Source organism: Eucyclogobius newberryi, unplaced genomic scaffold, assembly GCF_026437365.1.
Source record: "Eucyclogobius newberryi isolate DKJ021-1_F unplaced genomic scaffold, fEucNew1.0.hap1 SCAF_19, whole genome shotgun sequence".
NCBI classification, from domain to species: Eukaryota; Metazoa; Chordata; class Actinopteri; order Gobiiformes; family Gobiidae; genus Eucyclogobius; species Eucyclogobius newberryi.
The window spans coordinates 21,567,735-21,584,930 of NW_027315823.1; the positions used below are offsets into that span (position 1 = coordinate 21,567,735).

General features: G+C 38.4%; 1 protein-coding gene across 1 annotated transcript in view; it reads right to left on the minus strand.

Annotated features, from left to right (window-relative positions):
• Window positions 1-3,162: 3,162 nt before the first annotated feature.
• The window catches only part of LOC140365747 (metabotropic glutamate receptor 4-like), a 196,163-nt gene continuing 182,129 nt past the window's right edge, over window positions 3,163-17,196 (minus strand). Inside the window, exons 8-10 of the mRNA XM_072452308.1 lie at window positions 8,807-8,943; window positions 5,931-6,866; window positions 3,163-3,303 (exon numbers count right to left, since the gene is read on the minus strand). Of these exons, the coding sequence (XP_072308409.1) occupies window positions 3,163-3,303; window positions 5,931-6,866; window positions 8,807-8,943 (1,214 nt within the window). The remainder of the gene's footprint in view (window positions 3,304-5,930; window positions 6,867-8,806; window positions 8,944-17,196) is intronic.

Here is a 17,196-nt window from a genome sequence, read left to right on the forward strand (position 1 = left end):
CACCCTGGTGATGTTTAAATCTTAGCTCAAGACTGTTTTTTTTTAATATTTTGTTATACTTTTCACTAAATAAAATACATTTTAATGTGTTTTTATGCTTTTAGTGTTGTATTGTGATGTACAGGGTAGACCATAAGTTTCCATACGTAGGATTGGTCAGCCTGGTCCCGTGGAGTGGGCTCCCAGATCCCCAGATCCCTCCCCTCTTGATTTATACATTTGGGGGAACTTGAAGGCCATGGAGTATCAGCTAAAGACACGGGACAAAAAATCATCTCCAAGAACATCATTAACGCCATTACAAGCATGACTCCAACTGTGCTTAAGAAAGTTCATCAACAGTGGAAAACACATATTAAAGGCGGTATGGACGATTTTTCGGCGATTTGAGAACGCAGGCGGAAGTGCGCATGCGCACTCCCCGTGCGGACTGATACAACACACACGTGCGTTTGTTTATTAGCGCAACGGAGCGCAACGGAGCGCAACGGAGCGCAACGGAGCGCATCGCATCGCTCGTCTCCCGTAGTTTTCTGTCCACTTCTGCGTCAGCTCGAACTGTCTTTCTCCGTCTTCATTTTGCCCCCTTCACTGAGGGAACTATATTATGATAGATCCATGCGGTTAGGCACGCGGAAACGTGGGGACGAGCCTGACGCGGCTGCAGGTGAGCGGTAGGTGTGTTTTATGATTGATACGTGGCAGGACAAATGATTTATCCACGCCATGAGGAAATATGATAAAACATTCGTTGAAAAAAATCGTCCATACCACCTTTAATATGTGTATTAATATTGATTGTGGTAATCATGTAGAGCATATTATATAAATAAAAACTGTTGTCCAACATAACAATTTTTATTTTTCCAATGTATGGCCCACTCTGTATATTTTATTGTGGTTTGTGAGATGTTCAGAACCGCTAAACCAGCCGTCATTTTATGTGTTTGTTATATTGCACTGGTTTGTTTTAACGGCAATTATCTCACTGTGGTTTGGTTTGATTGATTGAGTGCATAAAGCATCTCAGCTGTTTATGTGTAAGATTCACATACATGTAAAAGTTCTTATAAGGTAAGTGAGACTGAAACATGTACAGTATTTAACTCTATTTAGCTATGGTTTATTACAGAAACTGTAACAATTGTGACTAAATTATGTACATGGACTAAAAGAAAATGCTATGAGAATAACCCTTTAATTGCAATCAAGTAACATTATTTCAAAGAAATAATAATAGTGCAGGCCTATGATAGGCGTGACGGGGTGATGCCATTTTCAAAATTAAGGTTACACATTATTAGTCATATTAAGTGTCAGTAGCAGTCAGGAAAGATTTACTTCAATATCAATGATGAAGTCAAGCTAGACATTGTACTTAACTGTTGTGAGCAAAGGTAAATCAACTGTAAGGTGAACATTATTGTACATTTTGTGTTCAAATGTGAAGGTTTAACAAATATCTTGGAGAGTTTGAGAACAATTTAATCTTTATTTTATAAGGTTTGTATTAGTAATTACATTGTAGGAACATACGCTGTGCAGTTTACATTCTGTTCTGCCTTTGTAAACTCTCCCGTAAAACCGATTTTTAGTAAATGCAGTCATCCAAACAAGACATGAGTTGAGTCGGCGTTATAATTTTCTATGATGTGCTGTATGGACATTTTAAGATCCAAGCAAAGAATCACTCGACAGGTAGACAGGTAGAGAGAGAGAGCAGCTTGTACAATGATGATCCTCTTCACCATACGTTTTGCACTCCTTTATCACTGCGACCATTTCTATCTGAAACGCTGATCAATGAATGAATTTATATAGTTTTTAATGAGACTCCACTTTTTTCTCATTGCTGAAAAATCAATGGCTCTGTTGAGGACATAAATTAAGTCGAGTTGAAGTTCTCCCAGTAATATGTTTAATGACCTTGACGTAGTTTTTGTCAGTACACTATTCTATAATTCTAGTTTAATCTGTGCGTCTGGAGAGTTTTAGTTGCAGAATGTAAATGATCATAGTAACTGCTCACAATTCCCATTTCACTGCGCTCTATGGGGACTTTTAAAACAGGCTCAGCATTGAAAGAGTCCACGATAATTGCCTTAATTAAGCTAATAAACAAACACGAGCCTGAGGAGATACAACAATGCTCTCTTATGGGACAGTGTCATTTATTAAGTTCACAACCTTTTGGCCTTGATTAGCTTCTGTGCTTCTTCACACATTACTAGAGCACCCAAGGGTCAAGTGCTGGGCCCTGAGGTGGTGCAGCGCTGTAGGTTTAATGAATGCAACAACTGTTCTCAAAAGTCCAATGTTGCATTTGCTCCCTTTGTGGCGCAGCATCAATCTTCATTATGCATCATTGAGCCCGTGGGAGGCCATTTTGAATAATGTTGTTTGTCTATAGGACATGTGGAAATGGCTGTGTAATTGAAATAGACCTTAAATGCAAGTGTTGCTGAGGCTTGAGTTCACTATAGAGGTGTTTACAGATACATAGAACATTTTAGTTCATTCCCATTTTAGTGTTGGTCCATGCACTATACAATAAAAATTATCCTTGTCCCTGAACTGACTTTGGTATAGCATATCTTTGTCCTGCTCCATAATTTAAAACTACCGTACCCATGTTCTAGTCTTTTTTTTAGACTTGATTTAGTCTTATTTTAAACCATGTCCCCAATCATAACTTATAATTTGGGTTTAGAGCTGGTGGTACTTGGAAAGCCAAATAATACCTTAAGATAAGATAAGATATTCCTTTATTGTCCACACATGGGGAAATTTCATTGTTGCAACACAGGTAGATACAGAGGAAAATGACAGATAACTTATAGGAAGTTTAAAAAAACACTCTTAATAGAAGAACTCTGATAAACAAAACTCTTATAAACAAAAACTCCTATAGACAAAACCTCTCATTTCCTAATAAGGAATGGAGGGGAAAAATAAAGATAAAACAAAATTATAATAATAAAATAAAATAAAAACAGCTAGCGTAAGACAAGATAGTGGTACTTGTTATGAAGCTTTAACTACAACTGCTTCAACTGAAATGTCAGGCTACATATGACATCACAATGCACAGATTTGTTTTCCTTCTGCAACTGGAAAGATGCTCTTGGTTTGTCAGCAACATGGGTAAATTGTGCGTAACAGTTAGCCCTCCTCAGCAGCTCCAGTGCCACATCCGCTCTTCTGTTTGAACTTAGTGATCTTAGTTTTGTTTTTCCTGGACTTTAGTGTCACTACAGCACTTTGCTCGTTGTGGGGTGAGCCGTGCCAATCCTCTGATGGAGACTTCATGGCGAAATAAATGACACCACTCAGCTCATCAGCCCATTCATGCATTCGAATAGTAGCACGGAGGCCTTTGTGGGGCCTGATTGAATTTGAACCAAGCCTGTTGTTGCACTAGGCTCATTTCTGTGCTCTATTGTCCGCCATCCTGTCTCCACGTTCCCTTTGACAGCCTCTGATGCAGACCGTTTCTACAGGTGCCACATCCATAACGCACTAGAGATAGTCCAGATGCCCCAGTTTGAGCAATCCATGAGCGCACCCGGGTTATCTGTCATGCATTTACCCGGCTACACATGACTAACAATGATGACGCATGGACCTTGCGATAAACTGTTGATAAATGAATACACGATTAGATAGATAGTGTAGGTTTAATGGCTGCCAGCGTAGGCCAGGAGCCAGTACAGAAGGCCACTTGTCATGTACAGTAGGATAGTTATGGGGTGGTATTGGCTTTAAATAAGAACACTGTTTATGGAATAGCTCAGGAGAAGCTATCGCTGCTGTTTACGAGAATATGTAGAATGAATAATGTATTATGCAAGGACAGCAAAATGAATGTCCAAAATACTGAGAACAAGTATAGAAGATAATAGTATAGTTTTAGGTCGCAATTAATAGCACAATAAAACATTGGTAATATTTCACAGTCCTTGATCCTTGATGTAATACTGTATTATCAAGAAATGACTAACCATGTTCCTGTTCCTGGTCATTTACAGTCTTTATGCTGGGTTAAGGTTAGAATTGGGGTCAAGATTAATCACATCTCCAAGGACAGACGCGTAATTTTATCATGATTATTATAATTACACTTACACTTGCCAGCTGATTATCGGGCAAGTTCTGTGCTAAAAAGTATAGTGCAACTACAAAACCACTGCATTATCTCTTCTTGTCTATGCGAGTCTATGAATTAACTTGTACATGGTTTACAGCTATGTTCTGGCAATAGCTCAAGGCACACAATGAAACCACATTGTTCAGTGTGGGGCCATTGTGTTCTGAAAAGGACTTTATAATGTGATAAGTTCAAAGAAAATCGGCAGACTGATTCTGGATGTTTCTTTAAGTTCAATGGCCTTCAGACGCATTAGAACAGGTGTGTCTAATAAAGTGGCCATCTGGTGTAATTGTGGCGTTAATGCTGTGTGGCTGGAATAGAATAGCTCTCACCTTTGTACTGCTAATGTTATGAGATGAGATGTGGAAATGGAAAAGCCAGAGAGACCATTTTAAGGATCTTTTTCTCTTCTCTACTTTGCCATTCAGTGCCATGCCGGCTAATGGATTACTTCATCCTCCAAAAAGCAGCTCAATCTGTGTGTGTGTGATTGTGTAGTTCTCTTTCATCTTCGGAGAGAGTACATGGAGTGATTAAACAAAGAACTCTAATGCTAGATGTGCAATCGTCTTGAGAAAATAATGGGAATTTGGACCCTTGTATTTTGTGTCTTCCATCTTGTAGAGTGGAACATTTTGAATCAATATGGGAATGTCAAAATTGATAATGCAACGGGCTCTGATCAACTTGTCAATTACAGTAGATGAAATGAATAGTATAGAATTAGACATTGCATTGCTGAATATAAATGACAGTTATTGTTGAGCCACTTCCATTTACAGATCTTGTGATGCTTTATGGTAAAAATCTATTTAGGTGATGGTGTAAAATGATGCACATCCAGCTACCCAGGATGTTTTATCCATAAAGGTAACAATCAGGGCCAGTTTTTGAGGCCAACATTTTTGATGAATTGTTTGGTTGACTCCCTAAGCGAAGCAGGTAAGGATTAATTTGTTGCATCTGTCAGATTCACACTGGCACAGCTTGATAATGCCAATGCCAGAATAAGGCTTTCCTCACCACTGTCCTCCCGTGAGTCTCTTTTGTTACACAGCCAAAACCCTCTCTCGGCCGGATCTACCCAATTGTACTTTGTCATTGTTGTAGCCTTTTGGCCCGGGACAGCAGCGCCTGCTCTGATTGTGTGTTTGAAGCTCTGCCTACATTTGTGAGTCCCTTTTGGACAGCCCTTGATCTGCTTCCTCCCATCCCTCCCATCCCTCCCACTGGACTCTCTCCAGGTCTGTGGTTCAGGAGGTCGGCACATTGATTTGACATGGGAATACGAGCGTGAGTCTGTGTTTGGGTAAACACTTCATTGGCCACTAATGCTTTGTGGCATACAACTGTCACATACATGTGAGTCATGGGCTACACGCTGCCTGCACTTCTATCATAGGATGCGCTTCAAAACTCACAGATGATGTATAAGAAAGAGCTTCTCTCAAGACAATGCCTTCATTTTGTTCGGATGAAAAACTGTCTTTATCTTGATTTTTAAACCACTTGTCAAACACACGTCTTAAAATCAGAGTGATAATAGATAAAAAATATGCATTTGTATGAATACGTTTCATAGTTTCATAAGCACATGTGCATTTGTGACAGTTCTTTCCAATTATATTTGAATATAATGCCAGAATGTCAAATCAGATACCTTTAATCTCACAGATGGGTCTGTTGTTAGTGTTTGCTATTTCCTGTTTTATACTTCAAGAAGTTAAAGTGAAGTGGTCTGCATTTATGTCTTTTCTCATGCTAATAGTATGCGTCTTACCTTTTCTGTGGACTGTGATGTGCCAAAGAAGATGGGGATGAATGCCAGCCAGATGATGCAGGTGGTGTACATGGTGAAACCAATAGGCTTGGCCTCATTGAAGGTCTCTGGCACCCCTCTGGTTTTAATGGCGTAGACTGTACAAGTGACCATGAGCAGCATGCTGTAGCCCAGCAGGCAGATGAGAGACAGGTCTGAGATGTCACACTTCAGCACTCCGCGGGCCATCGTTGGGTTGGACGTCCGCTGGTCCTCATAATCAATGATGGCCTTAGAGGGATCCATTGCAAACCAGATACACACCCCGATCAGCTGCACTGAGGCCAGTGTGAAGGTAATAACCAGCTGAGAGGCTGGCGAGATGAACCGGGGGGCACTCACCGACATAGTGCCCTGTTCAAAGATGCGGTAAATGCGATTGGTTTTAGTGAGCAGTGCTGCGTAACTAATACTCATGCCCAGGCCCAAGAAGATTCTCCTCAGAGAGCAGATTCCGACGTCCGGAGAGGAAATCATGAGGAAGGTGGTGGCATAACAAAGAAAGATGCCAGTTAGCAGCACATAGCTCAGCTCTCGACCCGATGCTTTCACAATGGGAGTGTCGTTGTAGCGTATGAACGTGGCTACCACAAACAATGTTGCCATGATGCCCACCACAGCGATGAGCACAGGGATGACTGCCCACGGGGAGCTCCACTCCAGCTTCACAATGGGGATTGGGACGCAGCCTGTGTGGTTCTCATTGGGCCTCAAATCAAAGCGGCACATTTTACAAGTGTAGGTGTCCGCCTGGTACTGATAGCCATCACAGCGCTCACAGTGCCAACAACAAGGAATGCCCTTCACAATCTTCTTGCGCTCCCCGGCTTGACAAGCCTGGCTGCAGATAGAGGTGGGGATCTGACGGAGTCCACCTGGCCAATGCATGGTGCGAATCTGTAGAGGCAATCACACATACAGGAATGAGCTGGGATTTAGAGACAAACTGATATGAACCGATTTAAGCTGTCCGTAGCAGAGGAACAATGGCGATGCTTATTGATCCCTGAGGATATACTATACCTCAGAAGCTCAAGGACAGACTATAAGACTGATACTTTTTGTTTGGAGGTGAAATGGACCTATGGACTCTAAGAATCTGTATGCTCTGGTGGTGCCTGAATGCTGTGGGGGGGCAAACTTTGGGTCAAACCAAGCTTTCCAGTTAAGATTAAAGAATATCCCACCCAAAGGTCAAAACATGTGAAGGGCAAGTGAAAAGTGGTGAGTGATTGTGGGAAGACGGATGTAACATGAGCCGTTTTCACACTGGCTTCAAAAGTGCCCCAGATTTGATTACATACAATCTGGTTATTAGACACGCAATGTTTATCGCTCATACATTTCCGGATTAAACGTGGAAAGAATCCAAGTAAACATATCTTTTCTAGCATGCAATACAGAACATTATGATTGAATATAGTTGAACAGTACGCTGACATCTTTTATCTGCAGATTTAGAAAATATTGAAAATAACCATAAAACTGTCAAATAAAATGACAATGGGCTTTTTCATGTATGAGTCACAAGACCAGACAAAACAATATACATTTTGTTATATTTCTTTGCTTAGAAGTCATTTTACAGATATTATTTTTATATATGAAACAACTCTCTTTAATGTGCAGTTATCAATTTTCACTCAATTGTGAAGCCGGTTTATTTCTCTCTAAATGTGCATTTAATTAACAACTTAAGGAGCCCAAATAAAATTCTGGCAGCTTTAGACTGAGCTGGCATGTTCTTCATAGGGCGCCCACCACAAACCACAATCTCTCTTACCAACACAACACACTCTCTCAACCCTCCTCATGGCTTCATTGGACTTTTGCTGCTCAATTTGTGTTTCTTTATGTGTTCAACTTTGAAAATGCCTAAAATATATCTTGGACATCAATGGTGTTGTCCTTAAGCAGTAATGGCTTTCTCTATACATATTAAGCCTATTTTTTTTATTTATTCTAATATTTTTTAATCTGATTTAATCTGATTAATCTATGATTTATTTCATTGATCATCAAGACAAGTTCCTATGTTTTTGAATTTTGTTCATTGACAATGGCAGTAAACCTTATTCTGATTCTGATTATTTCCTAAAAGTCTGACACTGATTACATTTTACGTCATGTTTTTACACTATATTATATTTAAACTCAACGTTTACACCTTTGAAGATGCCTTGACCTGCAGTCACCAGCTAAAACTATGATATGACGCTGCAGTGCTTGAGAAAACAGGTGTTAGTAAGAATTATTACCAGTGAATCAGTGAATTAAATTAGTTAGTAGGTAAACACATTTTGTGTTCCTATATAGTCCAGTTTTCTAGTACCAAAATGGTACCAAAAGGACACTGACTACAATTTACACATTTGAAACATGAAAGAGGAGAATGATAAAGCTGGAACTGCTTTGCACGCACATTGTCTCATGATAGAGAAACAACTGCCAGGTATAATACAATGTTGTTACTTTCATATGGTTCTCATCCAGTGATATGGCTGAATAGTTGGTTGGCATTTGATTGGATGAGAACCATAAAGTAACAATCAGAATAGATTAGAAATATCATAACATTTCTCTTTTTTAAATCGTTTATCTATTATATTTAAGTTTCAACACTGGATGATGCAAAGGGAGTTTTCCTGAACTAGAAGAAAGAAACACCAGGCACAGAGTCTTAAACCTTTTCCTCATTTTAGGAGCTTATGTCCATGGCGTGGCATAACTTCTATTCTTTCCTCTTGAGCTCTTGTACGCTATAGCAATGTGTAATTAGAATGTCATCTTATATTTAGGTTCCCATTAGTTTCTGTTTCCTTTGGGGCTTTACTTACATTGAGATGCAGCTGATCGGTCCAGTGGCCTATAATCTTGTATTCAGCTGTCTTGTTCTGGATTTGGTATTGATAGATCTCGTAGCGTCCGGGAGCGTCTCCGTCTGCGTTGAAGAGCACTGGGTTTCCCGCGATGCCTAAATGACAGAATAATAGACATCATCAGCAGTGTGTCATGATGGATGTAATTGAGGCATTTCTCCAGTGAGTGTCTGAATGTGTGTCGTAATTACAAGGTTGCGTTAATGATTGACAAGACAATCGTTAAGGTTTAATTTTTATTTTTAACTCAGCAATTTTGGCACCTTTATGTTATTCCATGCATACGTGTATTGTCAGATCAAAAAAATGAAATACACTCTGCATTTACTTTAAAATGTATTTCTTCAAACAGATTATTGTGTCATTCAGTTCCATCAAGAAAATGCAGCACATAAACTAGATTATGACAACTAGAATTGACACAATTGTAATGCCAAATACTCCTGTAAATTCAGGTTGAGATAAAAAAAAAAAGGCTTTTTGCACATCTGACCAATAAAGGAGGGGCTACACATAATGCTTCACATAAATCCCTCCAGGACGTGTAGTGATTTATTATTTTCAAGACTCAAATTATATGCAGGGCCAACACAGTTCTCCAATATTGATCATTCTTATCTCAATGAGACATTTAAGCCATTACATTGTTTGTAGCAGGCCTCCAGCTCTCTTTCTGTGTCCGCCCGAGGTGTCCTGCTCTGTCACAGTGATAAGAGTGTTTAACAACGTATCCCTGCATGCCATTTAAAGATGATCTTTAATAAAATAGAATGTCAAATATAAAGCATCAAAGATTCCCTGTATGCCGCCCTCTGTGGAAGCCAGACAGGCCGCGGAGATGTACAGATCTGACATATGGAAAACTATCCTTAAAAGTTACAAAGACAAATAAGAGAAATATTATGTTTTATATCAACTGTCTCAACATTCCAGATGCTTATTCATTTCTAAGTAAACTCAGAATTAGACGACGGACTTAAACATCATTTCTACGTCGCTGTCATGTTTATTATCTAGTTTTAAAGTTGAATAGCTGTGACAAATGCAACACTTAATAACTCAATGCCATAGCCCTGGTCAATATTATCATTTTTCAATCTAAAGTATTATTTAGGAAATAATAAAAATAATACATTTAAAAAACAAACATCTAAATTAACTCTCAATGACTTTACCATATTCCTACAAATAAAATATGTAACATTGTAAAATGTTATGATTACTGTGAGAAGAAACATCAAAATATAACAATTATTCACGATTATTGACACATCACAAAACAAAAGTGACATTTTAATGCATTACAGTTGCAACAGTTTGTGACCAGCTTTATGAAATCAAACTTTCTGAATGCAAAAGTTTTTTTTTTAAATATAAACAGCCAGATGAAACGCACTATACATTAGTTAGTTATTTTTTAGGAGAAGAGATTGAATATAAGTTACTTAATTTTGCCTCTAAAATTGTCACAATTAATAATTTTTAATTCTTACAATTATGTTACAACATGAATAATCATGGTTATTGATTAACCAAATCATTTTGACATCCCTATTTATACATATTTTAGGTGTTACTTTCTGTTTTTATTGTTTACAGTATTGGCCCTGTGAGGAGTAGGCCACTGTCCAGGGTGAACCCTGCCTAAGGCCCAAAGTCACTGGGATAGGCTCCAGTCACCCCTAATGGGAAAAGCGGTAGAAAATGAGAACCCTTTCTGTTTTTATACTCTGAGAGAACATTCACAAACACATTTCTCAAAATCCCAAGAACATATATTTACGTCTCCACAATCACACAATAAACAACCAAGTTTGTTACTTCTTCTGATGGATTCTCTTGGTCTTTGTTTCAGCGTGGAAAATGTAGCATGCTAATCCACATATCCATGAGTAGCTGGATTAGGCCATTACAGTTCCCCTCACATGGGCTTCTGTGACAATACCGCCCACATCACAAAACCCACAGTGATCATGTTAGGATTACACTGACGGCAAAGAGGCAGAGAGGCTTAAAGATGATCGAAAAAATGTTACATATGGAAAGGGAACACTGGCAGTAGATTTGAATCATGTCATGTATTTATTCCCTGTTGCTTTAATGCAAGTATTCGCAGCTGAGGTCAGATTTGCATGCAAAGTGCTAACACTCAGAGAAGCAAATGAACCCAGAATGCCATAGAAGTCTCTTGAAATGAATAGCACAGTAACGTTATCAACATGGCACTGTTGAAATTATAATAAATGTACAGACAGGAACAGGCACGCATTTCGCTTGCATTTTAGAGATTAGAAGCTCACTTGGGCATATGGACAGAACACTATCACAAGAGGTTATTTTATGGTGTATGATATTTTCAATTTCACAAATCATCACCAAAAAATGCAACCGTTTTCCAAACCAGTGCCTGTAGGTGTGTCAGCCACGAGCCATGTTGAGGAGGATTTTCAAACTGGAGAGGCTCAAATGAAGATGAGAGACATGTATGATAATGAATGAAAACAGCTAATAATGATTGATATATATATATATATATATATATATATATATATATATATATATATATATAATCTTGATGAATATATTAGCTTTGGCTCTTTCGGCAGGGAATGATGAGTGATGCGCATTACGAGGATTTCCGCTTATTAGCAGTCTGAGCAGGAAGGCCCAAACTTCCCACACCCCAGGCACTTCCTCCAGCTTCTCCAGGAGAATTTTGAGGCATTACCAGGCCACATAGAGACATATGCTGCCCCCAAATGTCCACCCTAGTCCCTAACCCCTCATTCATAGTCCTGCACTATTTAGCTGACTTTAGAGTGCACTCAATCACAGAGTGCTTTGGACAGTCACAGAACTACTTTCACCTTGCTGCGGATCCAAGGTCCAGATAAAAATGTATTTCTGTATCCATTGATTGATTTCTGTATTCTGTCCCATGCTCCCATGTACTGGTGTTTTAGACATTATATTTGGCCATGGAGTAGCAGACTTATTTCTTAATACTACTTATATACCTGCATTTTCAATACTTTGAAATGTGTTTATTCTAGTCAGTTTTAGTTTCCTACAATGCAGGACATTATACATAGTTACAAGAACTTGTAACAAACTTCTGGAATTGAAACCATGTTGAAGACGAGGGCAAATACTTGTGTATGTACTTGATTGAATACTTTTAAGACTGTACCATGAAAGTTTTTCTGACAAAATGGTTTACACTGAACACATGGACTCATTTACACATCTCATCTTATTTCCCACATGTATAAAAGTAATGTATCTTCTCTATCTATTGACCTTATTCCACCCTGCCCCCTTTGTCCTCTTTTTCCCACGGAGCAGCACTTCCATTGTAATCACACTTCCAGACCAGTAGGAACTCAGTAGGTTTAAATGGCGAACAGGGGGAAAGTCTCGGCGCTAAAACATGCTATAAAGTAGATTGATTTGTGTGAAATATCCAATGTTCACGTGACCAACAAGTCAACAATGCAAAGATTCCTTGGACGGCCCGAAAACTGCTTTTTAGTATGAGTAGAACTATTTTCTATAGAGGTCGGCAGCCCTATGTTCACAAATACAACCGGAAGAAGGATTCCCGTATTTTCCGGACTATAAGTCGCACCTTTTTTCATAGTTTTTGACGAGGTGCGACTTATATGTATACTTGTATACTTATACTCCGGAGCGACTTATATGTGATATTATTTGTTATTTTCACACTTGCAACCGCATTTCATACTCCAGTGCAACTAATACATGTTTTTTTCTTCTCTATTGTGCATTTTTTGGCTGGTGCAACTTGTACCCCGGTGCGACTTATAGTCCGGAAAATACGGTACGTGGAAAGGCAGTGCCCAGACGAGCTTCCAGAATAAGGTGAATAGAACACAATATTATAATACCTCAATTTTACAATTGTGTTTAATATTTTGGGCCACCGATTCGCCACTGTACATTTTAGAGCTGCAAGATCAATGGAATTGAATCTGAGTGGAAATCGGTTGCGGTTTTTAAAGTACCACAAATTCCTTCCCAAGCAACAAAATATCCTGATTTATTCTGCATAAAAATGGCTCTTCGTGTAGTTTACAGCTGTATAAACATGTTCTGAAATACATTACTTTGTAAATTCAGGCCTATTTTAGTATTCAATTCTTCTGAATGCTTTAAATGTGCCAATCCTCCTTTTAAAATATTATTGGCAAATCTAATCGCAATCAAAATTGTTATCAGAAAATCCTCAATCGATACTTTTCCCAAACAGTTTAGCCATAGAACATTATTTGGTCAAAATAGCTGATATTTAGTAGGTGTTGTTAAATAAATAACATTTAAAAATCACATGTCACAATCTCTAATTAGTCAACTCGTGGGGAAACTCTGCTGAATTGTCACCTGGTGGCACCATTATAATAAGACATACTTTGCTGTTCAGTTTCATCATGTTACAGAGTGAAACCAGTCCTAATCTTCCTGTTGGCGCTAGTCTAAATTTAGAGCAGGTATGGTCATATCTGAGTTGTCAGGGAGGTCTGTCACGTGTCACTGACGTCTTGTCCAAACACTCAGCGGTCGACTCATACTAAGTTCCTCGAGGCCTCCACCTCTGGGGATCCACTCTTTTGTTTGTGATCCCAGGGAATTAACAGACCATGCTATATGTAATGTTTAATATCTCTACAACCTCCCTCCTAATCACACACCTTAAGGAGAGTGGGAGTACTTCAATTAATTCAACATGTGCTGGTTCTGCTCGGCTGCGTTAGGGGACACCTTGGTGAACGGAGACTCGGCACCCGTCATTACCTCCTAATGACCTGTGCCGCCTCATCATGGAGAATTTACCTCTGCTCTTAAAGTACCACGCTCTGCCACTGTCACTAAGACATAATGATGTCTCAATCAGGGCATGAAGTTCAATAGACAGTTTGTTGTAAGACTATTCAAATACAACCACAATATACACAATGTAGTATTATTAGTAGTCCACGGGTTATTCATGCTCTTTCAACTATGATTAACATTTCAAACATGCGACATAGCATGAGTCTGGGTATGTTTATTTAGTATTTTAAGTTATGTGGGGCACCAGCCAATTCAGGCAATTAACTATTCTCAAATCAATTAATTAATTAATTAATTAATTAATACTTTACCAACTGTGGTTTATGATGACTTTTTGAGCAAATAATTAAACAGATAAATTTGACAGGTGGAGACACTAGATATCATGTTTCTAGATCTGTCTACTTGTATTTTAAAGTTAAAGGGGTATATGATCCTTTATTTATTATTTATTAATGTATTAATGTATTCATTCATCTATGTATTTATTTATTTATTTGTTTATTTATCTATTTAGTTATTGGCCTTTAAACATGCGCTTAAGTACTTTTGTTTGGAATCTTATGTTTTAAGGAAAATATATATTTATTTTTATATAAAAAAATCACCCTAAGCTCTTTGGTTATTTCCAACACTTTAAACACTTGCTCTTGCAGCCACTAAATGACACAAACACTCAACAGTGTAAGATCCAGATTTCATAGAAAAAAACTGGTCTCAGCACGCAGTTGTAGTGAACATAAGACGATGACAGAAAATACTCCAGATTCAAAAATGGTAATTTCAGTGAATCTGTAAGCTCATATCTGTTAACATCAGGTTGCTATTGCTGTGATAGTCCTCTCCTCCATTGTTACTGCCAGATGTTGGTTTAGTATAGTTTAGTCTTTATTTGTCTGGGACCTTGTACAAGATCATTAATCTTAAAGAGAAAAGATGATCTGCACCAGATTTAGCTATTGCTACTTTCCATCTGCATTCCCTGGGCAGGTGAATACTTAACAACATTAATTAAAGTACAAATTTCATTACAATTACAGCACGTTACATTTCATTATTAACATTAGCTCAGTAAAATACACTATAAAACAAATCCATTTCTAAAAATTACAAAATTTGTTAAAATGTCTGCACCGAGGATTAGGATTTGCTTTTTTTAAGTTTCAGGTGAAGTTAGAAATGTATACTGACAGTTTCAGACTATCTGGAATCTGATTTCACCGTCGGAAAAAAGTAAAGGCCGAGGATCTTTTTGGTGTGGTGCAATTTATGCTAGCTGTGGAGCAGGTCGATCGAGTAGTCTGTTCAAAGCAAAGCGTCTTTTTTCAAGGGATTCGAAGCAGCATTATTAAGGATTTTGAAAAGAGTTCTTAGATTTGGTGGCAGTTCTTTACACTTTGGGTATCTTTGGGTATTCAAGTTAAAACTATGTTTTAACTTGAACAGCTGACATTGTACTTGACTATATAAAACATCTGATTAAATATATTACTATTTTGACAATAAGTGCCTTGAAGTTACCAAAAGAAAAGTTATACATCGAGCATGAAGACTTTTGAAGAAGCATATTTTGTGCTCACTTTTTCGATTGACTGTCAGATTCATCTGAGTGAAGAGAAAAGTGACATTTAACATCAACTATTTCAGCAGAAAGACTTTGGCACATCTTTGAGAGGCGACCGGTGTGAAGTGGCCTTCAGAACAGTTCTCTCAGAACAGCCGTCCCTGGTGAGAATGTGCCAGAAAGGCCACTGCTCTTTGTCCGCGCCAGAACAAAATCAGTTTGCCCTGACGTGAGAGCAAGAGACATGAAACACTGAGGAAGGACTGAAGTTCAGTACCACACGCTGAACGTGAGAGGAGAAAGAACGCCTGGTTTGATGGGGATCAAACAGCACTTTAAAATTTGGTCTCTTGTGGATTAACTCAGGAATGGGCTTTGGAAACTATTTACTGCTCTGTGGAATCTGTCTTTTATTTATTTGATTCTATTTATTCATTTTTATTTTATAGTGTTGCTAGCTCATGAGTGTGAGGCGTGAGTCACTTTTGAGGATGACCACTGCTGGGACCATGAAAGGCAACAATTTCATTTTGTGCGCTATTAAGTCTTCTCTTCAATTATTTACCTTCTATTTACGAGTTTAATTTGTAAGACAAAGAATAGAGAGATGTTCTTTACATGAGACTTTTCAGCTGCTAACTTTCCTTAGAAGTGTCTCTGGCCTCAGTGGCATGGCCATTTAATCAGCTGATCTTCATTCATTATTTCAATCTATTCTCGAACATAGTTATATTATATTTACTGGACTTGGTAATATTTGAAATAGACTAGTACAATTACAGACATTGGTTGTTTCTCTCAAAGGTTATCTGTCATCAGTGGCAGATGGCGCTCGCTGTTGACATGTGGCCCACAGTCCGCTGATAGTGCTGATAAATGGCAATGGCGCGACAGCACGGCCAGCTCTAAAATCTATCACTAAACATATTTTTGTACTTTGACCTTTAAACCGTGCATTATTTCAAATGTGACCACAGAGAGAGATACAAAGACCACAGAGTTCACTAGACTGAGCTTGTATTTCAAAGATGGGAATCATTTTCAGCAGGTGTCCTTAAAAAAATTGCTGATAGAAGTGTATTAACATGATGCATAGTCTCAATAGGAATCACCAAAATAGCCTACTTTCTATAGGCCTTTTAATTCAGTGAGTGGTTTTACTTGTACGGGTAACTTATTTGCTGTTCTCTAAAACATATTTCCTCTGCAAAGTAAGAGAGAAAAGATCTAGCCCGGTCCAGTCTTTTTATTGATGTTTTATGAAATGTGTCTCAGCAAGTTCAATACAGACCTGTGCTCTTCTGATCCAATTAGATGGAGTGCAGTGTAACCTCAAGGCAAACCAAGGGTGTTCTAACATTAATGCAGTTTACTCACTACCTAAGCTTTGTACGATGAAAGGCCGGTAAAGTAAACATACTTCTTATACATTAATGAACAGAAAACAAATTGGCCACCGGCAACAAAATATAGAAAAGTGTAGACAAGCAGAGATGTGGCCGTATGCAAACATGGTGTGTGTTTGGGTGTTTGAAATGTCTATGCGGTGCAGTTTTACTGTTGTTTTTCTGCATGCATGTCAACCAGGTGAGAGTCATGCAAACACTGGGCCCCACTCAAGTGTGTTCGTATGCACGTATGCATGTGTGATATTCCTGATATTAACAATATTGGGTGTAAACAACAATAGATAAACTATTGGTGGAAGTACTTTGCACATATTTGGTAAATTAACTATATTTACATGCACTCTTCAGTCAAAGATATAGAACGTTGTGCATCAGAAACCACATAATTAAAGATAGCAAGTGGTAGAATTAAAGCTATTTTCTCATTAGATCTGAATCCATTTTTGGAGCAGAAAATCCTTTGTGATGTAAATCAGGAACTTTTCTAAATGAACAAGCCTTGTGCTCAGCCAGGTTCGACTGAA